Source organism: Aythya fuligula, chromosome 28 (assembly GCF_009819795.1).
Source record: "Aythya fuligula isolate bAytFul2 chromosome 28, bAytFul2.pri, whole genome shotgun sequence".
Taxonomy (NCBI): domain Eukaryota; kingdom Metazoa; phylum Chordata; class Aves; order Anseriformes; family Anatidae; genus Aythya; species Aythya fuligula.
The window spans coordinates 933,354-961,225 of NC_045586.1; the positions used below are offsets into that span (position 1 = coordinate 933,354).

At 47.2% G+C, this 27,872-nt stretch overlaps 8 protein-coding genes across 8 annotated transcripts; 4 read left to right on the forward strand and 4 right to left on the reverse strand.

Moving 5' to 3' along the window:
- Window positions 1–9,173: 9,173 nt before the first annotated feature.
- Window positions 9,174–9,410, reverse strand: LOC116499530 (keratin-associated protein 20-1-like). The gene has a single exon (XM_032204284.1). It carries the CDS (start codon window positions 9,408–9,410, stop codon window positions 9,174–9,176), a length of 237 nt encoding a protein of 78 aa, XP_032060175.1.
- A 3,566-nt stretch (window positions 9,411–12,976) lies between these two features.
- LOC116499531 (keratin-associated protein 20-1-like) lies at window positions 12,977–13,213 on the forward strand. Its single transcript, XM_032204286.1, has one exon. The coding sequence runs from the start codon at window positions 12,977–12,979 to the stop codon at window positions 13,211–13,213; it is 237 nt and encodes a 78-aa protein (XP_032060177.1).
- A 2,986-nt stretch (window positions 13,214–16,199) lies between these two features.
- LOC116499644 (claw keratin-like) lies at window positions 16,200–16,616 on the reverse strand. Its single transcript, XM_032204432.1, has one exon. It carries the CDS (start codon window positions 16,614–16,616, stop codon window positions 16,200–16,202), a length of 417 nt encoding a protein of 138 aa, XP_032060323.1.
- Window positions 16,617–18,198: 1,582 nt separating this feature from the next.
- Window positions 18,199–18,615, forward strand: LOC116499643 (claw keratin-like). Its single transcript, XM_032204431.1, has one exon. The coding sequence runs from the start codon at window positions 18,199–18,201 to the stop codon at window positions 18,613–18,615; it is 417 nt and encodes a 138-aa protein (XP_032060322.1).
- A 2,135-nt stretch (window positions 18,616–20,750) lies between these two features.
- LOC116499640 (claw keratin-like) lies at window positions 20,751–21,167 on the reverse strand. Its single transcript, XM_032204429.1, has one exon. The coding sequence runs from the start codon at window positions 21,165–21,167 to the stop codon at window positions 20,751–20,753; it is 417 nt and encodes a 138-aa protein (XP_032060320.1).
- Window positions 21,168–22,420: 1,253 nt separating this feature from the next.
- Window positions 22,421–22,837, forward strand: LOC116499642 (claw keratin-like). The gene has a single exon (XM_032204430.1). It carries the CDS (start codon window positions 22,421–22,423, stop codon window positions 22,835–22,837), a length of 417 nt encoding a protein of 138 aa, XP_032060321.1.
- A 2,135-nt stretch (window positions 22,838–24,972) lies between these two features.
- LOC116499731 (claw keratin-like) lies at window positions 24,973–25,389 on the reverse strand. The gene has a single exon (XM_032204562.1). It carries the CDS (start codon window positions 25,387–25,389, stop codon window positions 24,973–24,975), a length of 417 nt encoding a protein of 138 aa, XP_032060453.1.
- A 1,256-nt stretch (window positions 25,390–26,645) lies between these two features.
- Window positions 26,646–27,062, forward strand: LOC116499723 (claw keratin-like). Its single transcript, XM_032204552.1, has one exon. The coding sequence runs from the start codon at window positions 26,646–26,648 to the stop codon at window positions 27,060–27,062; it is 417 nt and encodes a 138-aa protein (XP_032060443.1).
- The last annotated feature ends 810 nt before the right edge of the window (window positions 27,063–27,872 follow it).

Consider the following 27,872-nt stretch of genomic DNA (forward strand, 5'->3'; position numbering starts at 1 on the left):
TAAAGTGTGGCTAAAGAAGATGTAGGTGCTGTCTTCACAAGGCCAAATGTGGAAGAGACGAGGGAAAATGTGTTACAAGCTGCATCAGGAGAGGTTTTGTCTCCTCGATACAAGAAACTTTTTACAATAAGGTCGATCAGTCACTGGAGCAACCTACCCAAGGATGTGGCAGAGTGTCCACCACTAGGGAGTTCAGTATGGGATTGACGAGGGTGCTGAAGGGCCCCATCTGGGCTCCCCTTCCCCAGGGGAGAGGGGAGGTTGGGGCTGGTGATCTCTCAAGGTCCCTTCCAACCTGGCCTGTTCTGATACTGAAGACATCATAGGCAATTGCAAATGCATGTACTTGCTGGCAATCCTGTTTTTAATTTTGGAATAAGCTCATGTTCTATCTGTTTGGTCTTCCCCAGTGGACAGGGAGGGAGAATTTGCCCTTGCAAAGTAAATACATTGTTAGAAGTGGATCTCCAGCGGCCAGCACCTCCAAGGTGAGGCAGCAGGGCATATGTGTCCGTCAGGTCAGGGGAGTAGGTTCAGAGCCTGTGTTTTGGAAGGAAGCTGGGTCACTGCTGATTTTTCCTAATATTTTTTTCCAAGTGAATTTTATGGGCAGAGGGCTGACTTAAGTGAGAGACTGTGGCTGTGTGGGAGGACAATGATGGCGTTTTCTCACCGCTTCCCTGGCCAGGGGCAGCTGGCAGCTAAGAGCTGCCAAAACGCCCTGGGGACATTGAGTGTTGTTTCATGTGTATTGTTTTTTTATGAAAAGCTGCCTTTTTTTTTTTTTTTTTTTTTTTTTTCCACCTTTCATTCTCAGTCTTCTAGTTTTCAGCCCCTGGATTTATTGAATTGTTATTGTAATTGCACCCAGGGAAATGGATTTTTTCTACCCAATGTGGAAGATTGAGGCAATGTTTTAGGTTTTCAAGGCCACCATCAAGACAGTGAAAGCCACCACTTCTTCCTTGACACTTTTCCTATTGAATTTAATATAAGATTTATTTATAGATATATAAAGTTCCACTGGCTGCTGCAGCAATTTGTCTGTTAGATGGTAATCTGATTGGAAATTGTGATTCTGAAAGAATATTTGAATATGGTTTGTGGGAATAGGAGTATTATACTCACTTGAACTTTCTTTTATGTATACTCTACAGAGGTCTGGGACTAACTCTTCTATTTTAAAACATTATAATAAAGACCATCACAGCCTTATTATGCTGAAATATTTTAACCTTACATCTGTAATAGTTTCAATTAATAAGAGAAAGGGAGAAATTTGTGGGATTTCTCAGATTTCTGAGGGGTAGAGAGAGGAAAATGGTTCATTTACTTGGGCCAACTTCAATGAACGTGAAGGGATATAAAGTGCTCTGCACAAGAGGCAGGACCCCTCCCCCCCTCAGAATGCCACTGCTCTATTGAATCTCATGAATGTCTATTCATGTAATCAAGGGACAGGCAAAAGAAGACTGGAACTTTGATTTTTTTTTTTATACAGAAAAATTTTAATGCAATAAGAAAAGAAGTTGACACAGATACAGAAAGATTATAGTTTTGGCATGCTGAAAAGAGCTAGAGTAGATGAGTCACTACACTATGCTATACAGAACATTCCTTTTTGTGAAAGCTGTGTTGCTCGTTCTTAAGGTACTTGTAAATCCAGATCAAAGGAGGCACAGCCGTCATGTTTCTCCATTACGCAGTACTGCAGCACCTTACTGGAAGTAGTTATTGAAAATGCAGATGACACAAGAGCTAATTTTCACTGATGCAGGAGTTCTTTAACACTGCTCCGGCGACTGGAAGAAGCTTCAAATGAACTGCAGATCATTCTTATTGCTGCCAAAAGGGTCTAAATGCGGGAGACTATCTAGAGTAAGCTTGTAGCTGAGAAACACTGGAAGAAGGAGACAGAAAGTATAGCAAAAAATAGAAATGCTGAGAAATTCTAGAGAGCAGCCAAGCTCTCCATTCTTGGTAGCTTCAGCTGCAGTTGCAGGTGCTCAGCACTCCTGAAAACGTCGCCTCTGAGATGATCCATCAGTCTGTGCTTGCCGGGTCGGGGTAGATCCTCACTGTGGGTTCCCACTGGGTTTATCAGGTCTAGCAGCACCCGTAGCTGTAGTTACAGCAGGATGGGTAGTAGTAGCGGGTGCAGCAGCTCCGGTAGCTGCAGGGGCTGTAGCAGGAGCTGTAGCAGGGACTGCAGCAGTAGCTGTAGCAAGGGCTGCAGCAGTAGCTGTAGCAGGGGCTGCAGCACCTGTAGGCCCGGTAGGAGGTACTGACAGACCTGTAGCAGGGGGAGCAGCACACGTAGTAGCAGGACATCTTGGGGGTGGTGGAGGGAGGTAAACCTGAAAGACAGCACCAGGTAAAGGGTAGGCTCAGTGTGCAAGGAGCAGCACGGGTAGTGGCTGGGTGAGGTGGGGGATTTGGAGGGGTACTGAGCAAATGGCTCAGTCTTGGGATATTCTTCTGACATCTGTTTTTATCCAGCCAATTGCTGTACTCCCCCCTTACTATGTTCAATGCTGAGACACAACTTCTTTATATTCTCTTCTTAAAAATGAACCTGATACCTTGTATTTTTGGACTTTGGCTACAGGAGATTCAGTTTGCCAACCATATGTGTGGGAGCGCTTGCTGTCCAAGCTCCTAGGATGGGCAAGCTGAGGTTAACCCTGACAGCTAGACTAACTGCAGCTCAGGACACACACCTGTAGGTGTTCTAATGTCTAATGAAAATCCCACACAGCATTTTAAAAAGTTATTAGATGCATTCATTCACTGCACACCAAGTTCAGTGTACAGAAGCCAGAGAACCACAGACTGGTTGAGGTAGGAAGGGACCTCTGGGTCCCTCTGGTGCAAGCCCTGCTCAAGCAGGGCTACCCATAATAGGGGGTCCAGGGCCACAGATGGACCTGGTACCAGTGCTGTTCCTGGGCACATTTCCTAGGACTACATAATCTCCTTGTCTGGCTTTAATCTTAGCATGTAAACTACTCCTTTTTCTGTCCTACATCACTTCAAACACCTTTCAATGTCAGCTGTAGCAAGGATACTGAAAATACTCTGCTGCACAGTGAGGTGCTAAGGTTTAATTCCTCTACTGCTGCATGTCAGAGCTGCTCTGGTGACTTCAGAGAGAACAAAGCAATTCCCATGTCCAGCCTGCATTTCTTATTGCAACATCTTTCCATAAAATAGCTGTTTCTATGTTGCAATACACAATTCTGTCCATTATCCAACATTTCATATGGAGTGTCACCAAGTCAAAAAAAAAAGAAAATTTCTTCAGCTGTTTAAATGGAATAGAGTAAAGCTGTTGTTTTCTAGTATGTAAACATAAAACTATTACTAGGCTTCACATCTCACTAGTGTTATCTGAGTTCCTTGCCTGAATGTTGGCTCATCAATGCCCCCCTTTTTTACTCTAACAGCTTAAAAAGTACAGGATAAAATACTTGTACCAATATCAGAGAATGATAGTAAAGGAGTTATTTCTAAGTTAAAGGAGTCTCTAAGAGAATGGGATCTGCACTTACCAAGTTCACCGAGGAGGCTAAACCAAGAGGAGTGGTGTGAGGAGCAAGGGGGTTGTGAGTGCTTTTATACAGTTTCTTGGACCCGTGGAAATAGGTGCGATTCTCCGCATGCTTCCATTCCCTGGTAGTCATGAAACACATTTCGGAAGTACATCAACAGTACAATTGCTATAATTGTTTTCCTCTGCATTTAGGACACTTTTCAAATTCCTCGGATAACACATTGTGATTACTACCTGTGAGATTCTTTCATCTTAAAGCTTTCCAGGATAAATGGGTTTCTGGGAATTCTCAAAAAGGAGGGCTGGGAATGAAACTGGAGGATCTGTGAATGAAACTATAGGTTCTGCTGAACAGTACCAGTTACACTGCACGTGGAACTGGGGAGCACACAGACTTTCTTTTTGCATTATAGCCCTGCAAGGGAGGCAGATAGTGCATATTGTAAGGTGACTTAAAACACCTGAGGTGGAAAGAGGCATTATAGAATGTGCTTAGGGCTTTTACCAAGCATTTTGATTCATTTCCGTCTCAATTAATGACAGGCGTTCCATTGATTCCTTTGGGTTCTTCTACTGTCTATAATTTGGCATACACACTATGAGACGGACAGGCCAGGGCACAGGATCGATTAAATTAGCATCTGAGCAATGTGTCTAAGGTTTAATGCCTTTTTCTGGGGGTCTGTTTTCTCTCATTTCTGGATAAAATTCTTAGAAAACCTTGCTCAAATCAATGTCTTGTGATTTTACAGTTGTGTCAGGGCAAGTTTTACTGCAGGACCTTGTAGTGCAGAACAAATCTGGGTTTTCTGCTGGCCTTTCATAGGGAATGCAATAGTGAAAAGGGGAAGAGCAGTCAGGAAGGCCGTGGAAGCCTGGAGGATGGGGACTGTGCTTTCCTGACTGTTTTCCAGCAGCAAGGTCCTGCCACATGCCTGGCTTCCACCAAGTTTCAGCTGAATGAAAAGGCTGGTGAAGTGCTAAAAGCTACCCAAGGCAAAAAGGCTTATACTAAGCTGAGAAGGGAGAAATCCGCTTTTTTTTTTTTTTTTTTTTTTTTTTTTTTTTTTTTTTTTTGTGGTGCGTTATCCAGTGAGATACAGCTGTATCTCCATGCCAGCCTGCACCATGCCAGGATGATGACAAGTGTGGTGCTTTAGTTTGACTGAAGACAGAAAGAGCTCAGCTTGGGGATTCCCTCCCCATTCTGTTGTTTATTATACAACATCGCGGCACCTAACAAACCATTACTATTTAAATAATACAAACATTGCTAAAGTAAGTCCTTAATGACTGTTTTGGAAGAGCATTGATACCATAAATTCTGATGAGGCTCAGCACTTCCAGAATGTCTGTTATTATCCTCATTTAATATGCAAATTAGTAATGGCTCACTGCAGTGAAGGTCATACAAGGAGGTATTTGAAGTTGGAGAAAAAAAATAAAATGCTCTTGGCTTTATGTATTGTACTCTGTCTCCTCTGGGAGGGCAGTGTTAGATGAGGTTGAAAACCAGCATCAACAAGATTTGCTGTAAAATAATATTTAAAGTTTTAACTTCTAAATATGCTGCTAACATGAGCAAACTTCATTTATATTTGCAGTGGTGATAATAATAACTTGGTGATATCCTGAATGAATGTTTTATGGTATGATCAGGGACAATGATGAGATATAAACTATGTGATTCATTTTTTCCCCTCTCCATTTTATATATGTATATAATAGTTCCTCAAATGAATGTTGAACTTTTATAAATTTCCTGGTTTTCTTTAGTGAACTAAACTAAAAGAAAGTATTCAAGGCAAAAACTAAATGTATTTTAGAAGAAGAGGAGAAAATCTATTTTTCTCAAATAGAAAACTCTTCTACAGGCACACTAGAAAGCAAAGGAAACTGAAAAAAAAAATACTTGCCTCTTCAGATACTCTAGCAGTTTAGCAGTAGAAATTTTTATTCGGTGAGGTGCAGGTGGTACACTAGGTTTTATTTTTTGGTGTATAAAACTTTTAAGTGCATACTGGTTTCTCTGTCTCTTTTTTTTTTTTTTTTTTTTTTTTTTTTTTTTTTTCCCTTGACTGTGGACCATCTAAACTACTGTGCTTAAACACTACTGTGGACTACCATGTGACCAGGTATATCTGAAAGCAAGTGTAGTGGGATAGTAATGAAATCAAATAGGATCCCATTATCTTCTCAGAAAACATTTTAGTTATTATTAATACTAATAACATAGAATAGTTATTAATAATTTAACACCCTGGGAACATGTAAATCAAAATAAATGACAAATAAAATTCCTTCTAATTCAGACTGCATACAAATTTAAAATGTTAAAAATATCCCAGATGTATGAATTTTGATTCTTATTTATCTCCAGGCTGAGGATCTGTTAATCTTTTGTCCATCTCCATCTTTTGTTCTATCTCCAACGACCTCCAAATGATAAAAAACTGCAGTGACCCAAAAAGTTTGAAGCAAAGGAGGACTGTAACCATCACGTTTTCATGTGGAGATGAGAATGGAGGAATGACCCCTGATGCTGAGGAAATCAATTATATTAATTGATGTTCTGATGTGTGCAAATACTTTTATTTTGTTGCTCTTTGTGAAGGTAGGACAATATACCTGCTGCATGGCGGCCGAGGCCAGGTCCCTCACCAGCAGCTGGGGAGCACTGCAATGGCTATTACTGCTCCTTGAAAGTTAAAGTTGAGATTTTTCAGTTACCTAACTCAAAATTAATAAACTATTTTGATGTCCCAAATCTTGAAAATCAGAAATTGAGCTCAGGAAGTGTAAATCACTAATGTCTCTAATTCTGTACCCACAAACAAGAATAAAACAGGGAAATGCCCTAAATATACTTAAGACACAGAGTGGCATTCAGTCAGTAACTGGAAACATAACTTATGAAAAATCTCGTCAGGAAGATGAGGTCAAATGCACCAAGGAAAATATATTAAGACATTTAGTTAAGAGCCCTGATTTATGAGAACATTACAGGTTTGAGGGTTGTAATCCCCATAAAACTTAAATTGCTTTTTGTCGTCTTCATTTATCAAACAATTGATTTTTTCCTGCATTATTTCTTCATTTGGTATACTTTTCCAAGCTATACTGTAGCAGAGTTTATTTCAGAACTAACATATGTGTAAATATGTATTAAAAACAAAACAAAACAAAACAAAAAAACACACACAAAAACTTCTGAAAAGGTTTGTGAAAGATGCTGACATTTTATTTAAAGATATTGTTTCCTATTTTTTCTTTAACTTTTCAGCTATGCTAAGTGCATAGTTGTTTCTCCTAACATACTAGTAATAAGATTATATACAAATAATAAATGTTATAGTAAATACATACAGATAGGGTGTGTGTGTTGGAGGGGTATACAAAAACCATCACTTTTTCAGATGTGATCCATTTTTCCCAGTTTATTCTGATGTCCTGTTATGGCTGTACAATATTTATTGAAAAAATCTACTCATTTCATTTTCTTTCTTTTCATTCATTTTTTTTTTTTTTAAATCATCAAAAGTATTTCATAAAATTTTAAATATTTTTATTATTTCCAGCACTGTATACAAAATTGCAACTTGAACATTGGGAACAAGTAAAATAACATGCAGTATTATTACACAGTAATACACAGTATTGAAAGAGAAATCATTTACATTTTCTTTATGTTACTCTGGAACATATGAGTCACAATATATTAAATCAACGGATAATTTCTGTTAAACATTTAAAATAAATTTATGCATAAAATGGGGCTACTTTTAAATGAAAACCAAATACCTTCATACTCTGAGTTTGCAGTCCCTGACCAGCTGATGAAAACATGTCCTTGATTTGAATTTTTACTGTTGTATCAGATGAGAACATTTTCAGTCTTAATGAAACAATTCAGCACAGTGACCATGAAAAGCCTTTGCTAGTAGGTTATTTGTCTGAAACCATTTGCTTGAAGTACACAGCGTACTCCTGTAGCCCAGGCTGGTGAATTTTCAAACCAGTGTTCGCTGGATGTTTTGGCAGCTCACTCTTGGACTTGTGGGCTTGTTTTCTTCATATTTCTCTTCTGCAGTGTCCTCTGCTGACCTGTTGAATAAGTGTAGGTTCTGATGCATTTCTATGCTCTGCTTTTACGTGGATGCAAATTCACATGAGTCTCACTTCTGCTGGAATCAGTCGCACCTGGCGCTTAAGGGATGAGGCAAGGAACCTGACAGGAGTCCCTTCCCTGAGCGTCTACCCTCCAGGGAACATCAGCACCAAAGTCCCTAAATCTGCCTCCCACACACAGACTGGCGTTGGCTGGAGAGATGAAGTTCCTGCAGACTGGGAGGAAAAATGCCTTCTGTTGGAAATATTTCTTGCTGTCTTTTCATGGCTGCAGGTGGCTCCAGCCTGGGAACCATCCCGGTACGTTCATCCCTTTGTCATCAAGCTGACAGTCACTTTTACTTGAGGCAGCTCTTCTCCCTCCCTGTCACGTGCCCTCCTGTTAATTATGGGGAAGGATGACTTCCCATTGTAGCCTTGTGTTATCGTGGGAATCTGCCTTCTTGTCCTCGCGCGTAAAACAGTTCTTCCCAAAGGTGCGGGCTGGCAGGCAGATGTGTGCCTAAACCCAGCCCAGGCAGGGAAGTGTGCCAGCCTAGGTTGCACAAGTGACATTGGCCATGCAAAATAGTCTCTGATGGAAAAATGGTAATTTTTAAACCTCGTTGTGCACTGGGAACAGGTGAATGTGAGCTCCTACATGGTCTTGTATCAGACATCTGTTTTGGGAGCTGCAGAAAGCTAAGGGAGTCTCTGCGTCTCTTTGATTGCTTTTTGAATCCTTAAATGTAGCATAGCTTGGGCTGGGTGTAATCAGCAAACACTTATTTAATTTTTGTAAGTTTCCACATTTCTAAGGTAGTGTTTTGGAAGGAAACGGCATTTTGGTGTGTTTTGTGGAAGAGGGGCAGAGTTAAGATGAGATGGATGTGACTTTTCAGGACCGTCTTGAAGGAGACAGAAGTTGAGTTGTCCAATATGTCCTCTGTCACCTCAGACTCCACAGCTGCTTAAAACTGCTGACCTTGAAAGCTAGTGGCTCCTTTTTGCCAAATCTCAGGTAAATAATTAAAAATGCCAAGTATAAAAGAAAAAATAGTTAAAATATGACAGAAAGCAGTAGTGTGATGCCAGATCTTTTAATGAGAATAAGAAGCACTGTATACAGCAGTTACAGCTTGTAGTGAAGCAGACAAGGAGGAGTATCTAGAGATTCATACATTCTAGAAGTAAAGAGTTTCTACATCTCGCAACAGATGCTTTGCTCTGGGGCTGCAGTGGTTCAGTGGACCAGAGCTGTCAGCACAGTGTGTGGCAAGGATCAGCTGCTCTGGTCTGCATCTCCTGACACAAAGCTGCACATCAAACACACAGTATGTCCACAGAGATAGACTATGAAGGAAGAGCTGACCCTAGAAGCAGGTTATTCGAAGCAGAAGAAGACATTATAGAGAGTTGCTAAGTGCTCCAGGACATTCCTGATTGCAGTCGTTGTCATGGGAATATTTTGCAGGTAGAATTCATACAGGAGCCATAAATGACTATTTTGCCTTTAGCAGGGGTAGCAGGGGTAGCAGCTCCCATAGCTGTACCTCCGGGTGTAGCGAGTGGAGCAGGGGTAGTAGCAGGAGCTGTAGCTGGGGTAGCAGTCGCGATACCCGTACAGGCCCCCGTAGCCACGGTAGCCACAGGGGCTCCCACAGTCATAGGTGCGGTAGCTGTACACGGTGCCGTAGCTGCACGGGGAGTAGCAGGAATCCTCACACTGGTTCTGGTAGTAGTAAGTCATCTTGGTGCGATGGAGGGAGGCAAGCCTGGAACACAGCAGAAGGGAAGAGGGTAAGGTCTGCCCCAGAGACCAAGCAGCAGCTTTTGTCTTGTAGCAAACCCCACAGAAGCTACAAGAGGAGACAAGAGCAAGGAGAACACGGGAACCAACCAGACATCACCACTCAGTGCTACACTCTGGTTCCTGCTCACCCAGCTCACTCCTGTCTGTTTCCCTTCTTTTCCTCCTTAATAACATTTCATATTGCTTTTTCTTGTTGCCTTTGCCTTGGAATCAGCAGTCTGATTTAAAACAGCGCTGTACAACTGTTTGGTAGGATTAGGTTCTCTGTGAGGATTTAGCTGTTTCTGCCTCTACCAGTGTCTGACCTTTCCCTGAGGACTGGAAGTGAACAGCCCCCAGTTCAGTAGTGGATCCCACCAGCTCCTGGGGGCAAGAAAAGATGCCAGGGAAGGAATCCTCCCTTTGTGCAAGTTGGCGGCAGGTTCTTTGTTCAGACCTGCATCAATGCATCAATTATGAGTTGAATATATACCTGGCTTTTTGACTGAAATAATTGGAATAAAGTTATACCTTGTCCACTTGAAAATAAAGAAGACAGATGCTTCTGTATAGCATAAAGTAAGGACATTTCTGAGAGCATAGCTAGATGCAACAATCTTGTAAGCTTATACAGCTGTACTGATATGCCTTTTTTAACAAAAAGAATTGCACTGGCACAGCTCTGAAATCACAGCCTTTTTTTAACTACCCCTTTACTACAATATAACAAAAAGACAGCATCAATACAGCAATAAAGTTGTTCTAGTAAGTCTCACTTACCAAGCTCAGTGAGAACGTAAGTCCGGAGATGCGAGTAGAGAGCCCTGAATTTCTCTCCCTTTTATATATTTATCTGACCAAGCCTACTATGCTTTAAACTCGTATTCATCACAAAACAAATTTTCTTGTGCACGTCATTCCTTCAGTTGATGTAATTGTTTTTCTTGGTTTGTGATTATTAGTCAGTTCTTGGCTTCCAAAAGCATGACATCGCATTGTAGTTTCTTTCATGTTCAGACTTCCTGAGTCAATTATATTTCTAGAATTGGTGTGGTGAAATCTGAGCTATAACAGGAAAGGGAAGGAAGGATATTGAGAGCAGAAGTGATTGACACTAGCAATCCCAGTTTTGGAGGAATGGATGGATTTCAGTATATGAAATCTGCAATGATTCTGGATTTTTTTAAGAAGAAATTTCTTTCTTTCTTTCTTTCTTTCTTTCTTTCTTTCTTTCTTTCTTTCTTTCTTTCTTTCTTTCTTTCTTTCTTTCTTTCTTTCTTTCTTTCTTTCTTTCAAGTAATAGTCCATAGAAAACATTTTTCTTGTTTGTTTGCTTTTGTTTCACAATTGCATTTTTTAGGTCAGAATATTATAATTTTTATTTATTACTTGTTTGTATTATTTCTAGCTCATAAATAGAAGTACAAGAAAGATGTTTGGAATAGAGGAGAGATCTGAAATGTTTTTGAATAATAATAATAAGTAGGAGACAAGGCTTTATGAGAACAGTAAAATGAAGGCTGTAGAAATCTTTAATAAATATAAAGGCTTTCAACCAGAAATACTGATATTTGAAATTTCCAGGCTTTGCACCTTGTACAAAACAAAACAAAACAACAACAACAAAATCTCACAGGCTCAGTCTACTGGAGATCATTTCCTAGCAAGGTAAATGCAAATGTAATTGGATTCAAAAATAATGTCTTTTTTTTTTTTTTTTTTTTTTTTTTTTTTTTATTGTTTACACCTAGATCAGAAAAATGATTCATGCATTAAAAGGAACAAGATAAAACACACCGGAACATATCTGTGTAATAACTGTATTTTTCCTGAGAAGTCCCCCAGATGCTAAATATTGTTTAATGGGACAACTTTGTAATGTTGAGGTGTTTAACTTAATGTTGTTAATGACGGTGAATAATGCTGAGCCCTGTGAGCACAATATGACCTGGTAAGCAGCACATCCCGGTCTTTCCCGGTGACCTTCACCTCAAAACTGCTGTTTACTTGCATCTAAAGGTTGGATAATAACAGGCATGACAGATGTTCTGGGCCTTTCTCTAAATTTTGAATATCAAAGCCTTCATTAATACTTATTAAAGATTTCCATGTACAAAGAGATTTATTATTTAAATATTAAAGTTATGTTACTGGAAAACGCCCCAGTATTATGTAACACAGTTAACTAAAAACGTATATCGGGTTATCCTATTTCTGTGCGTTATTAAGGTTGTAATTTATAGCTTTGGAATTGGGTCTCTGAAAGATTTTTTCTTCCTAAAAAGACGTCATACACATACCATTTTAAAATTTATAGGCCAATTTTCTAGCTGAATCAATCAGCACAGCAATATCCTAATGCATGATGGCATCAAATCAAAGAGATGGTCTTTTCCCCTTTGCTAGTCACAGGAAATGGTGGAAGGGTTTGGTAGGAACGCGCTGTTTCACAGGTGATTAAAGTTATGAAATACTTGAAATGGAGAGGTCATGTCTTCTACAGGAATTTCAGGAAAAAAATGCACAGGAAGGTGCATTGGGCAAAATGCACAGTGAGGCTGGGCCTCCAGAAAAATGGCATATTTGGCAATTCGTATGCCTTTGCATATTCTTTTGACTTATTGCTGTACGGTACAAGTGAATTCAGCGCGATGATACCAAAGCTTAATTGCTCTATTTTTGAGATGAAAGAAGGAAACCCACAGGGTGTAGCCTGCATGTCACAGCGCCGGACCAATAATCAAAAACCTTGGTGAGAACCGGTATATCAATGAGAGGAGTCATGAAGGAAGCAAAATGTGTTCGGTAATTGGAGCCGACCCAGGCGCAAGCATGCCCTTCATGCGCTGGGCGGGACTGGGTGCTCTATAAAAGCCTGCGCTGCTGACAGCACTGCATTCACTTCTCCTGCCTTAGCCTCTTTGCAGAAGTGGGTAAGTCAAAATAAATTTAAAAAACCTAGTGGAAAATGGATAGATGAGTTCATTACTTTTTTGCCCCCTCCTTTCCCCCATCCCTCTTTAAGCTGCAGATGCTATAAATTAATGCATTGGGAAATAGGGTTGTGATTTGATGAGCATTATTTACATATAATATTATTTTCTCCCTGTGTCTTGATAAATATTTTAGTGTTTCAGTCCTGTACATATCTTTCTTTTCCCTTAAAGTCTTTATTTCGGTATGTCTATGAAGGACTTTCCTATTTATTCCCTGACAGCTCCCATCCAATGCAGGCAACATTGTTTGTAATTCCACCTTGCATCAGGATGCTGCAGTCAGTGGGGCTGGGCAGGAGAACTCAGAAAGGCTGACGGGGATGGAGCATTATGGGGAAGACTCAATTAAAATTCAGGATAGAACAATAGACAAGCACAGAGAGTGTCAGGAAGCATGCCTGGGATTGCTGGCTTTTTCTTCTTCTGCCCATTCACAGCATTCATTTGAAATTTGCTGTTAGAAGCATCCCCTTATTGACTTTTTCTTTACTGCTGTGTTCCAGGCTCGCCTCCCTCCATCGCACCAAAATGACTTACTACTACCAGAACCAGTGTGAGGATTCCTGCTACTCCCCGTGCAGCTACGGCACCGTGTACAGCTACCGCACCTATGACTGTGGGAGCCCCTGTGGCTACCGTGGCTACGGGGGCCTGTACGGGTATCGCGACTGCTACCCCAGCTACAGCTTCCGCTACTACCCCTGCTCCACTCGCTACACCCGGAGGTACAGCTATGGGAGCTGCTACCCCTGCTACCCCTGCTAAACCCAGAAGGATCTGATGGGAAATGAGGACTGAGACTTAATATCTGGATTCATGGACTCTGTTACAGGGATGGCTTGTGGGAGCTCTGAGTCCAGAACAGCAACTGAAAGCAGTAGTGTTTTGGAGAGCTCAGTGTTCCTGTAAAAATTCTTCAGTGTTCTTAAAAAATGTTGTTTTGTCTTCTTCCTTTCCTACTGACTTCTTTACTCCTTGGGTTCTGGTAGTATAATGAAACAGGGCATAATGGCAGTGTAAACAACATCTTAACTTATTTATAATTCTTTCCAAGCTAACATTAATGAAAGCTGGAGTGTAGTGCCCTGGTCCTCCTACGGATATGTTTCTCAGTTCCCTGCTTTTGAAACTATACCAAAAAGAAACTAAATCATTTGATTAATTGAACAAAAAAAAAAAAAAAAAAAAAAAAAAAGGAATTGTTTGAAAATGGAAATTGATAGTAAAATGCTGCTGTAGCAGCTCAAGTGGCACCAACAAAAATAGGTGATTTTCTGCATAAATTCTTCTCTGTATGTATTCTTCCTGCTTCTGCTTTCTGTATCACATTGGATTTTGATTGTGAGCTTTATTCTTATTAAAAATGTTATAGCATCATTACTTCTCCTTGTTTTTTCCTTTTCTGACTCACATGTATGCAGATTTTTGTCTTCAGCTCAATACATTTTGGTTGGTTTTCCTGAGATATAGTGAGTCCTCTAACTTTTATGTAGCTTTTCAGCTGAACCTGAGCTCACTTTTGTCAAACTAATAACCCTGTAGTACCTTATAAAATGAAGTGACCCATTATGGAATTTCCTAGAAAGGATTTGGAAAGATTTCTTTAAATTTGCCTTAGCATCACACTACATGCCCGGACATTGAACATAACAGCTACCAGCGCCACATCTTAGTGGCTTATAAATGCATAAGTCTGCCTGTGGGCAAACCCATTTTAACTGGTGAGTAAGCCAAAAATTTGGAAGAAAATCATTCTTTTCTCAGCTGCTCTTGTGGTGGCAGTATCTGGAACACTTTCTGGATTTAAAGATCTTACTTGTTATAGAATAGAAAATCGCACACTTTCTGTTCACCTTGCTAACTAATAAAGACAAGTGTTTGCAACTGTTACTGTAAGGCTTCTTTTGAATGACAATGAATTGGCGTGCATTTCCCTGTCTGCACAATCACACTGGTTATTAGGGCGAGATCCCTTGATGCATCCTGAAGTGACTCTATTATTCATGACTGAAGTACCTAACTGGCAGAAGTAGTAACCTCTTAATAGTATGATGCTGTAACAACGTCTAGCCATAAAATAGCCAGTGAAGTGCTTTGAAATCCCCATTAAACCCTAGAACCTGTATTGTGAATGTAATTGCCATTCTTTGAACACACACAGAGGCACTTTGATGGCAGTCTCAAAAGAGGAATAGAGCTCAATTGTGCTATGATACACCTGGGTGCATGAGTATAAATTACATTGAACACCTTTGCAAGAAAGCTGTGGGTTGTGCTTCCAGCAAGTTCCAGGACAGAGCTTTCTCATGGCTTCTGAGGAGCTTGTTTCTGGGAAGGTGCTCACTGACTTTGGTGCCTGACATGTTTGTTCCTGGAGCACAGTGCAGATTGCTGCTCAACCTGTATCTTGACATTAAGGCATATAAATTTAGCTGGTCATTATTCTGACATTATAACTGGCCATAATTTCAATTTTTCAATATATAAAGCTACAAAATAAAATCTGGAAATTACTAAGTGTCTTACAGTGCAGAAGTAAGAGACTGAGAGCTTAAAATAATCACCATTATAGTATCACAGTGGTTCTACAGATTGTTTATGGACTTAACAGGGGACACAGGTAAAAGAAATGGTTAAAAATGCCCCAAATGCCACATAAGTATGTCTCTTTCTTCAGCTCCAGGAAATGTTAAGATAAGGCTAGAAAGAAATCCAGCTTTCTAAGATGAAAAGACAAAGATACTAATTGAAGGGTCTATTATGGTTGTTTGTACAGACCCACATTTTAATGAAAAATTTGAAGGCTATAAAATCCCATTCTGACTAAAGCATATATAGAAATGTCTCCGTATGCATGTTTGAAGTGACTATTATTCAGTAATGAAGCATGTAATGAGAACAGTAAGCATTTAATACAGTAATAATACACTATGAATGTATTAAATAGTTACAAGCATCTGAGAAGTGCTTTGAACTTCTCAGACTACTTAGCATGAAGAAATCTGGTGATATTGTACACTTCTTGGGAAAAGAATCTCTACGCAATAAACAAGTTATATTTTTTCGTTTGAAGTCTATCCCTTACAATAAGGATATTATCTTGTTTGCATCTATTGCATGCTACAGCTCAAGGGTCAGTATCACAAGCTGTTCAACCTCCCACAAACTATTTAATAACAAATTTGCCATCTGATTTCTGATAATATGGCTTGAGATTAATTATCAAAAAGTCTCTAACCAATATGGAAAATTAAAAGACAAATTTAGAAACACAAACACACCAAAAGCAAGTTGTTGCTGCAATGGAGATTCTTTAATATGGATGGAAAAGGCAATAGACACTGACAGCAGAAAACAAAACATCACAGAAACAATGAATTAGAATCATAAAAATCACAGGGCAAGACACAGTCCAGGACTTCACCTCAAAGATTTCCCCTTCTTAGCATCATTCAGGAACCCTTGATCTGGGCAGAGGGAAGACACTCACTCGAGGATGAGCGCTGCTCTGCTGTACTGCAGATAGAGGGGAGCTTTTGAAGGCATTGCTGGACACCCTGAAACCCCCAGATATACATCTGCAACGTCATTTTCTGAAAAAAAGCAAGGAGCAGTAGATTAAAGTAGCTGCTTTGTCACAGCTGAAAGAGGGACTGAAATATTTGTTCTGCATCTGGTGGTAGAAATCAAGGGCAGCTGTTTGTAAAGGCTCAAGGCAGATGCAGCACTGCATTCCATGGGCCTTTGGAGTTTAGCAGGGCCCGCAGTTGCCACTGAGGTACCTGTGGCTCCGACGCCAGCCACCGTATCCGCAGCTCCCAAAGGCTCCATAGCCCCCATAGCCGCCAAGGCCTCCGTAACCCCCAAGGCCTCCGTAGCCCAAAAGGCCACCATAACCCCCAAGGCCTCCATAGCCCCCAAAGGCACCACGGCCTCCAAAAGTGCCGCCAAAGCCCCCTGCAACAGCCGGGACTCCCGCCGAGCCGACCACGGCGTGCTGAGGGAAGGAGCTGAGGATGGGCCCGGGCAAGGTGAGCACCGTGGCCGGGGGCTGGATCACCACGGTGGAGTCGGGGCACTGCCGCACGCAGGGCTCGTTGGCGCTGTCAGCCAGCGGGGCCGGGGCAGCCACCCCGCACACAGGGGCACACAGGCTGGAGCAGGACATCCTTTGATTTGCAGGCAAAGCTGTGAGAGAAGGCAGAGCTGGGGTCAGAACATAAACGCATTGCAAATACCCTGTGGCTCTCCTGTACTTGGAGCTTGTGCCCCAGGAAATGCTCTGCATCATATCAGGCAGTCAGAGTATAAGGACAGTATTCATTTACAAAGCTGGTGTAGACCACTTACTCTCCCTGGCCCTAAGGACACAGGAAAAAACACATCATCCAAAGTACATGGAAAGAGACTGAGCACCCAAAGGACTTAGTTGTGTTGGGAAGCTCAAAGCACCATGCCTAAAAGTTTTAATATCCATCCTTCCCATAGCTGTGAAACACTACCATTACAACCAAGCCTATTCAACACTGCAAAAAGAATGGAAGAACAAACACCAACAGATGCAATTCATGAAATGACTGCTGAGGAATAGAAGAGGCACATAAGACATGGACTTACCCAAGTGATCTGGTAAGAGACAAATGGAAGATGCAGGATAGAGGCCTGTGAAGCCCTCTGTGCTTTTATACCTGTTTCAGACAGCCTGTGGCATCAAACAGGTGTGGAAGTCCCAGATATTCATGCAATAAAGACAACATGAATCATGACACACGTGGAAATGTGGAGCAATTTTATACCTCACAACTGGGGACACTGAGGCTTAAACGTACCCTGGGGAAGATGAGCATGATGAAAGGGATAAGCTGTGACAGTCACTTAAAAGACCAGCCACTGCTGAAGCTGACCTCATGGCACCAATAAACCCCAATGAGTTCCAGAACCCCCAGGCAGATCTGGCTTCACCCAAAACACCAACACAGCCACAGCTCTTTGCTTGGCCTTCAGGCGAATTGGAGAGTGAGGAGTAGCACATGTCCCACAGGGCAGAGAGAAGGTTAATGGTTAGGGATGCTCCTCAACTCCCCCCTGAGTGCCTTGCAGCCCTTGCCTGTACAGGGTGATGGTGAGTGTCTGGAAGCCTCTGCAAGTGGCTGTGATGGCTTCATCCCTTTACCCAAACTTCCACCACCTCTGTTTACCAGCCTGTAAAATGGAGGTAATGACAGGCAGGCTGGCTGTGTACAGGATTGCAAAGCAATTCTTCGACCAATAGCCCATGACTCTTCCACACAAAGTTTGGGATCAGGAAGAAATCAGGCTTTTGGTGTTCCAAGGTCAGTTTCAGCAGTGGCTGGCCTTTCATGAAGTTATGTGTAATGGCCTATTCATCCCATCAGCATCCTGTTCCCCAGAGCAGGTTTGCATTTCAGTGTCCCCGATGGGGAAGAATATAATTGCCCCAAATCTTCAAATTTGTCATGATTCATGCAGTCTTTTTTGCCTGAACATCTGGGGCTTTCACCTCCGCACGCAGCCTGAAGCTGCAGGCTCTCTGGGACAGGTATAAAAGGCCTGAAGGCTTTGCAGCCCTCTATCCAGCTCCTTCCCCTTGTCTCTAAACAGATCACCTGCGTAAGTCGTGTTCTTGGAGGCTTCTCGGGGCTCTCTCCCTACCTCCATCAATACAGCCTCTCCCCAGACCCTTGCCTAACTCTGCCTGCCCTTTGCAGTACTCCTTGCCTACGTGGAAGATGTCCTGCTCCAGCCTGTGTGCCCCTGTGTGCGGGGTGGCTGCCCCGGCCCCGCTGGCTGACAGCGCCAACGAGCCCTGCGTGCGGCAGTGCCCCGACTCCACCGTGGTGATCCAGCCCCCGGCCACGGTGCTCACCTTGCCCGGGCCCATCCTCAGCTCCTTCCCTCAGCACGCCGTGGTCGGCTCGGCGGGAGTCCCGGCTGTTGCAGGGGGCTTTGGCGGCACTTTTGGAGGCCGTGGTGCCTTTGGGGGCTATGGAGGCCTTGGGGGTTATGGTGGCCTTTTGGGCTACGGAGGCCTTGGGGGTTACGGAGGCCTTGGCGGCTATGGGGGCTATGGAGCCTTTGGGAGCTGCGGATACGGTGGCTGGCGTCGGAGCCACAGGTACCTCAGTGGCAACTGCGGGCCCTGCTAAGCCCACCTCTGGCTCCACTCTGTGATGAAGGAGAGCTCTGGAATTGGCCTGCAATATTCCCACCTGATGTTGCCGTTAAAGGCTCCGCTGTAGCATCATCAAGTTGAAGAGCCTGGAGGTCTTGTGCCTGCATGGGGCTCCTCTGTGCTTCTCCTCCCTGCTAGAGCTTTGCTTTAGGAATCAATGCCCCACAATGATGCAGCCAAGAATTGGACTCCTCCTGTTGCAAGGCTGCTGCTCACCAACGCTCTGCCTTCTGCAAGGAGTCAGGGGCTGCCCTTCTGCCATCTCCCTGCTCCCCTGGACCTGAAATAAAAGCTCTGTTACAACACATTCTGGACCCTGTCTGTTCTGTGACACTTCCTGTGAGGCCTGGGAGCTGCCATCGGGGAGTCCTCAAGAGCACCACAGGCGCTCCCTCAGCTCCTCCAAAGGCCCTGCACACACGGCCATTACAAGAGGGTCGCCACAGCCTCCCCAAGGGCAAACGCCTGGTTAGAGTCAACAGGGAGGCCAAGGGGCAGAGGAAGGAGTCTGAGGGTCCCCCACTAGCCTTTCCTCCACCCCCTCCAGTTTCCCTCCTCTTCCTCCCAAATCTCCATGGAGCACTGGCAAGCTTTTCCCCACCACTGGGCCAGAAGCTCTTCCCCGTATACACAGCTTGCCTACCTGTAGCCGGGGGACACAGCTCTGGCCAAGTAGGACAGCAGTGCTCCACACAGCTCCATGCTGCAGACATGCTGCCAGGCCTTGGCTGCCCTTCCTCACACACCAGCACACAAAGCAACCTGCTTGGCCAGGTCCCCAGAACACCTGGCCATAACAGCTGTGATGAGGCACACCGGCTGCCTCCCACCACTCTGCCCTCACCCAGCATGCACGGGATGCTATGTGAGGCAGCACCCTGTGGTTGGCTGGCGGTCCTTGCACTGGAGCCTAGGGAGTGGTGCGAATGGGCAGAACTGGAAAAGATGTCCCCAAGCACAAGAGGAGACACACAAACTTCTGCGCAGGTGGTGGAGGAAAGCTGAGGCTGCTTTGACAGTTCACAGCCGTTTTCCCCTCCCCCTGCCTTGACAATTACGGGTTATGCGTGTTCTCCTGAGCCCCCACCACTGACCAACGTGCTGTCCCGCTGCTCTTCTTGATTTCCCTCGCAGGAACAGTCTCAAAGAAAGACCACTGTGCAGAGCCAGGATCACACGATCAGAAGACGTTTGGGAAACGAAGGGACATGAGGCGGGTACGGACACGAACCGCCTACTCAAGGCCTTTGTGCTCCCTGGCTCTGGATGGCTGCAATGGGTACATGGATGTGAGGGGAACCTGGGGCAGACTTGGTTGTGTCTCCTTCACCCCTTCCCAGTGCCACCACCTGCAGCTGTGCACATGCGCACAGTCAGCAGGTAGCAGCAGCCCTGACCATGCAGTGGCCATCTCTCTGTCTCCCCAGACCTCCACGGCTGACCATAGAAAAGGCAATATGAAGAGGTCAAACGTGCTGTGGTGGCTGTGCAAGACGTCCATTTCTCTGTCACGTTCTCAAAGTAGTATCGGGGATGCGTTGCCTTTCTACCCGGTGAGAGAAGGGAGGAGGTTCAGGGGCCTGTCCTCTACAGGACCCACTGGGGCCTCTGATCTTCAGTCGCAATGCCCTGCCCCAGCGGCCCAAAGACCCCAGTAGCAAAGGCAGGAGTGCAGCCAGCAGCCCAACTGCCCTGGCTCTGAGTTTTGGGGGAAGTCTGGAAGAAGAATGATGAAGAAATACCATGGGTCAAGAATGTGGTGCAACAGAGCTTTTATTGAAGGTCCAGGGAAGCAAGGAGACGGCAGAAGGGCAGCCCCTGGGCAGAGGCAGCCTCCAACTCCTTGCAAGATGCAGAGAGGAGGAGAGCAGCAGCCAGCCACAGGAAAAGGCAGTTCCATGGGGTTGCATTGTCATGGGGCAGCAAGTCCTGAAGCAAAGCCCAGCTAGGACATGATAAAGAGAGAGCTGGGCCCCATGAAGGCACAGGACCTCCAAGCTCTGGAGACGAGTGATGCCAAAGAGGAGCTTTTCCTGCTGGTGTCATGTCGGGACGTTCCAGGGCAGCTGAGGAGCTCTCCTTGTTCAGGGGCTGGAGCCAGAGGTGGGCTTAGCAGGGCCCGCAGTTGCCACTGAGGTACCTGAGGCCCCGACGCCAGCCACCGTATCCGCAGCTTCCAAAGGCTCCATAGCCCCCATAGCCGCCAAGGCCTCCGTAACCCCCAAGGCCTCCGTAGCCCAAAAGGCCACCATAACCCCCAAGGCCTCCATAGCCCCCAAAGGCACCACGGCCTCCAAAAGTGCCGCCAAAGCCCCCTGCAACAGCCGGGACTCCCGCCGAGCCGACCACGGCGTGCTGAGGGAAGGAGCTGAGGATGGGCCCGGGCAAGGTGAGCACCGTGGCCGGGGGCTGGATCACCACGGTGGAGTCGGGGCACTGCCGCACGCAGGGCTCGTTGGCGCTGTCAGCCAGCGGGGCCGGGGCAGCCACCCCGCACACAGGGGCACACAGGCTGGAGCAGGACATCTTCCACGTAGGCAAGGAGTACTGCAAAGGGCAGGCAGAGTTAGGCAAGGGTCTGGGGAGAGGCTGTATTGATGGAGGCAGGGAGAGAGCCCCGAGAAGCCTCCAAGAGCACAACTTACCCAGGTGATCTGTTTAGAGACAAGCGGAGGAAGCAGGATAGAGGGCTGCAAAGCCCTCAGCCCTTTTATACCTGTCTCAGAGAGCCCCTGGCATCAAACATAGGTGGAAGCCCTAGCTATTCATGCAATAAAGCTGACACCCTTGACGACACACGTGATGATGTGGGGAAATTATATCCTTCCCCATTGGGGACATCGAGGCGCAAACATACCCTGGGGAAGAGGAATGTGATGGAAGGGACAGACCGTGACATGCAACTACATGAAAGGCCAGTCACTCCTGAAGCTGACCTCATGGCACCAATAAACCCCAATGAATTCCTAATCCTAAACATTTTCTATGTGGAACAGTCACGTGCATTTTGCCGAAGAAGCACTTTGGTACCCTGTGTACAGCCAGCACACCTGTCATTATTCACCTTTTATGGGCTGGTAAACAGAGGTGTTGGAAGTTTGGGTAAAGGCATGAAGCCATCACAGCCACTTGCGGAAGCTTCCAAACACTCACTATCACCCTGTATAGGCAGGGGCTGTGAGTCACTTGGGTGGGAGTTGAGGAGCATCCCTACCATTGCCGTTCTCCCTGCCCCGTGGGACATGTGCTACTCCTTGCTCTCCAATTCACCTGAAGGCCAAGTAAAGAGCTGTGGCTATGTTGGCATTGTGGGTGCAGCCCAATCGGCCCGGAGGATTAGGAACTCATTGGGGTTTATTGGTGCCGTGAGGTCAGCTTCAGCAGTGGCTGGCCTTTCATGTAGGTGAGTGTCATCGTCTGTCCCTCCCATCACCTCCCTATTTCCCAGTGCAAGTTTGCACCTCCATGTCCCAAATGGGGAGGGATATAATTGCCCCACCTCACCACATTTTCATGCAGGCTGTCAGCTTTATTGCAGGAATATCTGGGGCTTCCACCTATGTTTGATGCCAGGGGCTCTCTGAGACAGGTATAAAAGGGCTGAGGGCTTTGCAGCCCTCTATCCCGCTTCCTCCGCTTGTCTCTAAACAGATCACCTGGGTAAGTCGTGCTCTTGGAGGCTTCTCGGGGCTCTCTCCCTGCCTCCATCAATACAGCCTCTCCCCAGACCCTTGCCTAACTCTGCCTGCCCTTTGCAGTACTCCTTGCCTACGTGGAAGATGTCCTGCTCCAGCCTGTGTGCCCCTGTGTGCGGGGTGGCTGCCCCGGCCCCGCTGGCTGACAGCGCCAACGAGCCCTGCGTGCGGCAGTGCCCCGACTCCACCGTGGTGATCCAGCCCCCGGCCACGGTGCTCACCTTGCCCGGGCCCATCCTCAGCTCCTTCCCTCAGCACGCCGTGGTCGGCTCGGCGGGAGTCCCGGCTGTTGCAGGGGGCTTTGGCGGCACTTTTGGAGGCCGTGGTGCCTTTGGGGGCTATGGAGGCCTTGGGGGTTATGGTGGCCTTTTGGGCTACGGAGGCCTTGGGGGTTACGGAGGCCTTGGCGGCTATGGGGGCTATGGAGCCTTTGGGAGCTGCGGATACGGTGGCTGGCGTCGGGGCCTCAGGTACCTCAGTGGCAACTGCGGGCCCTGCTAAGCCCACCTCTGGCTCCACTCTGTGATGAAGGAGAGCTCTGGAATTGGCCTGCAATATTCCCACCTGATGTTGCCGTTAAAGGCTCCGCTGTAGCATCATCAAGTTGAAGAGCCTGGAGGTCTTGTGCCTGCATGGGGCTCCTCTGTGCTTCTCCTCCCTGCTAGAGCTTTGCTTTAGGAATCAATGCCCCACAATGATGCAGCCAAGAATTGGACTCCTCCTGTTGCAAGGCTGCTGCTCACCAACGCTCTGCCTTCTGCAAGGAGTCAGGGGCTGCCCTTCTGCCATCTCCCTGCTCCCCTGGACCTGAAATAAAAGCTCTGTTACAACACATTCTGGACCCTGTCTGTTCTGTGACACTTCCTGTGAGGCCTGGGAGCTGCCATCGGGGAGTCCTCAAGAGCACCACAGGCGCTCCCTCAGCTCCTCCAAAGGCCCTGCACACACGGCCATTACAAGAGGGTCGCCACAGCCTCCCCAAGGGCAAACGCCTGGTTAGAGTCAACAGGGAGGCCAAGGGGCAGAGGAAGGAGTCTGAGGGTCCCCCACTAGCCTTTCCTCCACCCCCTCCAGTTTCCCTCCTCTTCCTCCCAAATCTCCATGGAGCACTGGCAAGCTTTTCCCCACCACTGGGCCAGAAGCTCTTCCCCGTATACACAGCTTGCCTACCTGTAGCCGGGGGACACAGCTCTGGCCAAGTAGGACAGCAGTGCTCCACACAGCTCCATGCTGCAGACATGCTGCCAGGCCTTGGCTGCCCTTCCTCACACACCAGCACACAAAGCAACCTGCTTGGCCAGGTCCCCAGAACACCTGGCCATAACAGCTGTGATGAGGCACACCGGCTGCCTCCCACCACTCTGCCCTCACCCAGCATGCACGGGATGCTATGTGAGGCAGCACCCTGTGGTTGGCTGGCGGTCCTTGCACTGGAGCCTAGGGAGTGGTGCGAATGGGCAGAACTGGAAAAGATGTCCCCAAGCACAAGAGGAGACACACAAACTTCTGCGCAGGTGGTGGAGGAAAGCTGAGGCTGCTTTGACAGTTCACAGCCGTTTTCCCCTTCCCCTGCCTTGACAATTACGGGTTATGCGTGTTCTCCTGAGCCCCCACCACTGACCAACGTGCTGTCCCGCTGCTCTTCTTGATTTCCCTCGCAGGAACAGTCTCAAAGAAAGACCACTGTGCAGAGCCAGGATCACACGATCAGAAGACGTTTGGGAAACGAAGGGACATGAGGCGGGTACGGACACGAACCGCCTACTCAAGGCCTTTGTGCTCCCTGGCTCTGGATGGCTGCAATGGGTACATGGATGTGAGGGGAACCTGGGGCAGACTTGGTTGTGTCTCCTTCACCCCTTCCCAGTGCCACCACCTGCAGCTGTGCACATGCGCACAGTCAGCAGGTAGCAGCAGCCCTGACCATGCAGTGGCCATCTCTCTGTCTCCCCAGACCTCCACGGCTGACCATAGAAAAGGCAATATGAAGAGGTCAAACGTGCTGTGGTGGCTGTGCAAGACGTCCATTTCTCTGTCACGTTCTCAAAGTAGTATTGGGGATGCGTTGCCTTTCTACCCGGTGAGAGAAGGGAGGAGGTTCAGGGGCCTGTCCTCTACAGGACCCACTGGGGCCTCTGATCTTCAGTCGCAATGCCCTGCCCCAGCGGCCCAAAGACCCCAGTAGCAAAGGCAGGAGTGCAGCCAGCAGCCCAGCTGCCCTGGCTCTGAGTTTTGGGGGAAGTCTGGAAGAAGAATGATGAAGAAATACCATGGGTCAAGAATGTGGTGCAACAGAGCTTTTATTGAAGGTCCAGGGAAGCAAGGAGACGGCAGAAGGGCAGCCCCTGGGCAGAGGCAGCCTCCAACTCCTTGCAAGATGCAGAGAGGAGGAGAGCAGCAGCCAGCCACAGGAAAAGGCAGTTCCATGGGGTTGCATTGTCATGGGGCAGCAAGTCCTGAAGCAAAGCCCAGCTAGGACATGATAAAGAGAGAGCTGGGCCCCATGAAGGCACAGGACCTCCAAGCTCTGGAGACGAGTGATGCCAAAGAGGAGCTTTTCCTGCTGGTGTCATGTCGGGACGTTCCAGGGCAGCTGAGGAGCTCTCCTTGTTCAGGGGCTGGAGCCAGAGGTGGGCTTAGCAGGGCCCGCAGTTGCCACTGAGGTACCTGAGGCCCCGACGCCAGCCACCGTATCCGCAGCTCCCAAAGGCTCCATAGCCCCCATAGCCGCCAAGGCCTCCGTAACCCCCAAGGCCTCCGTAGCCCAAAAGGCCACCATAACCCCCAAGGCCTCCATAGCCCCCAAAGGCACCACGGCCTCCAAAAGTGCCGCCAAAGCCCCCTGCAACAGCCGGGACTCCCGCCGAGCCGACCACGGCGTGCTGAGGGAAGGAGCTGAGGATGGGCCCGGGCAAGGTGAGCACCGTGGCCGGGGGCTGGATCACCACGGTGGAGTCGGGGCACTGCCGCACGCAGGGCTCGTTGGCGCTGTCAGCCAGCGGGGCCGGGGCAGCCACCCCGCACACAGGGGCACACAGGCTGGAGCAGGACATCTTCCACGTAGGCAAGGAGTACTGCAAAGGGCAGGCAGAGTTAGGCAAGGGTCTGGGGAGAGGCTGTATTGATGGAGGCAGGGAGAGAGCCCCGAGAAGCCTCCAAGAGCACAACTTACCCAGGTGATCTGTTTAGAGACAAGCGGAGGAAGCAGGATAGAGGGCTGCAAAGCCCTCAGCCCTTTTATACTTGTCCCAGACAGCCTGCAGCATCAGACAAGGGGTAGAGGTGGAAGAATCAGATTTTCATGCAATAAAGCCAGCACAAATTATGACACACGTGGAGATGTGAGGCAATTATATCCCTCCCCATTGTGGACACTGAGGTACAAACGTTCCATGGGAAACTGGGAGTTGCTGGAAGGAACAGACCATGACGCTCTTCTACATGAAAGACAAGCTGCTGCAAAACTGACCTTGTGGCACCAAGAAACCCCAATGAATTCCTTATTACCCAGGCAGATGTGGCTTCAGCCACAATTCCAACATAGCCACAGCTCTTTGCTTAGCCTTCAGGCGAATTGGAGAGCAAGGAGTAGCACATGTTCCACAGGGCAGGGAGAAGGGCAATCGTAGGGATGCTCCTCAACTCCCAGCCAAATGCCTTGCAGCCCTTGCCTGTACAGGGTGATGGTGAGTGTTAGGGAGTTTCTGCAAGTGGCTGTGATGGCTTCATGCCTTTACCCAAACATCCACCACCTCTGTTTACCAGCCCATAAAAGGGGGGTAATGACAGGTATGCTGGCTTTGCGCAGAGTTGCAAAGAGCTTCTTCCGTAAAATACCCCTGATACTTCCTCATAGACGAAGTTTCAGATTATGAACACATTGGGATTTACTGGTGCTATGAGGTCAGCTTTAGCGGCTCCTAGCCTTTCATGTAGGTGAGTATCATGGTCTGTCCCTCCCATCACCTCCCTATTCCCCAGGGCATGTTTAGCGACTCATGTCTGTGATGGGGAAGGACATAATTGCCCAACATGTCCACGTGTCATGTTGCTTCCTAGCTTTACAGCATTAATATCTGAGGTTTCCAACTGTTCGATGCTGCAGGCTGTCTGGGACAGGTATAAAAGGGCTGAGGGCTTTGCAGCCCTCTATCCTGCTTCCTCCGCTTGTCTCTAAACAGATCACCTGGGTAAGTCGTGCTCTTGGAGGCTTCTCGGGGCTCTCTCCCTGCCTCCATCAATACAGCCTCTCCCCAGACCCTTGCCTAACTCTGCCTGCCCTTTGCAGTACTCCTTGCCTACGTGGAAGATGTCCTGCTCCAGCCTGTGTGCCCCTGTGTGCGGGGTGGCTGCCCCGGCCCCGCTGGCTGACAGCGCCAACGAGCCCTGCGTGCGGCAGTGCCCCGACTCCACCGTGGTGATCCAGCCCCCGGCCACGGTGCTCACCTTGCCCGGGCCCATCCTCAGCTCCTTCCCTCAGCACGCCGTGGTCGGCTCGGCGGGAGTCCCGGCTGTTGCAGGGGGCTTTGGCGGCACTTTTGGAGGCCGTGGTGCCTTTGGGGGCTATGGAGGCCTTGGGGGTTATGGTGGCCTTTTGGGCTATGGAGGCCTTGGGGGTTATGGAGGCCTTGGCGGCTATGGGGGCTATGGAGCCTTTGGAAGCTGTGGATATGGCGGTTCGCGTCGGGTCCTCAGGTACCTCAGTGGCAACTGCGGGCCCTGCTAAGCCCACCTCTGGCTCCAGCCCCTGAACAAGGAGAGCTCCTCAGCTGCCCTGGAACGTCCCGACATGACACCAGCAGGAAAAGCTCCCCTTTGGCGTCACCTGTCTCCAGAGCTTGGAGACCTCGTGCCTGCATGCGGCCCAATTCTGACTTTTACCTGCCCCAATTGAGATTCTTTTCAGGACTTGCTGCCCCGTGACAGGCAGCACAGTATCTTCCTCCTGTTCATGTAGCATGGTTACTGGTCACCTCCTCTGTGCCTTTTCCAAGGAGCTGATGGATGCCTCTGCCCAGGGGCTGCCCTTCTGTCAACTTCCTGCTCCCATGGACTTTTAATAAAAGCACTGTTGCACCACATTCTTGACCCATGGTATTTCTTCATCGTTCTTCTTCCAGACTTCCCCCAAAACTCAGAGCCAGGGCAGTTGGGCTGCTGGCTGCACTCCTGCCTCTGCTACTGGGACCCTTGCTCCTGCACGTTAAGCTGAAGCAGGGGAGGTTTAGCTTGCACATCAGGAAGACGTTCTTCACCACGAGGGTGGTCGCACACTGGAACAGGCTCCCCAGTGAATTAGTCACTGCACCGAGCCTGTCTGAATTTATGAAGGAATTGGACTGTGCACTTAGTCACATGGTCTAAAATTTTGGGAAGACCTGTGCGGTGTCAGGTTTTGGACTTGATGATCCTTATGGGTCCTTTCCAACTCGAGATACTCTATGATTCTATGATTCTTTGTGCAGCTGGGACAGGGCATTACGACTGAAGCAGAGGCCCCAGTGGGTCTTGTAGAGGACAGGCCCCTGAACCTCCT

Bases quoted from the DNA above. Each gene is read 5' to 3' on its own strand.
- LOC116499731 (XM_032204562.1), bottom strand. From the start codon at position 25,389: ATGTCCTGCTCCAGCCTGTGTGCCCCTGTGTGCGGGGTGGCTGCCCCG.
- LOC116499530 (XM_032204284.1), bottom strand. From the start codon at position 9,410: ATGACTTACTACTACCAGAACCAGTGTGAGGATTCCTGCTACTCCCCG.
- LOC116499640 (XM_032204429.1), bottom strand. From the start codon at position 21,167: ATGTCCTGCTCCAGCCTGTGTGCCCCTGTGTGCGGGGTGGCTGCCCCG.
- LOC116499531 (XM_032204286.1), top strand. From the start codon at position 12,977: ATGACTTACTACTACCAGAACCAGTGTGAGGATTCCTGCTACTCCCCG.
- LOC116499723 (XM_032204552.1), top strand. From the start codon at position 26,646: ATGTCCTGCTCCAGCCTGTGTGCCCCTGTGTGCGGGGTGGCTGCCCCG.
- LOC116499642 (XM_032204430.1), top strand. From the start codon at position 22,421: ATGTCCTGCTCCAGCCTGTGTGCCCCTGTGTGCGGGGTGGCTGCCCCG.
- LOC116499643 (XM_032204431.1), top strand. From the start codon at position 18,199: ATGTCCTGCTCCAGCCTGTGTGCCCCTGTGTGCGGGGTGGCTGCCCCG.
- LOC116499644 (XM_032204432.1), bottom strand. From the start codon at position 16,616: ATGTCCTGCTCCAGCCTGTGTGCCCCTGTGTGCGGGGTGGCTGCCCCG.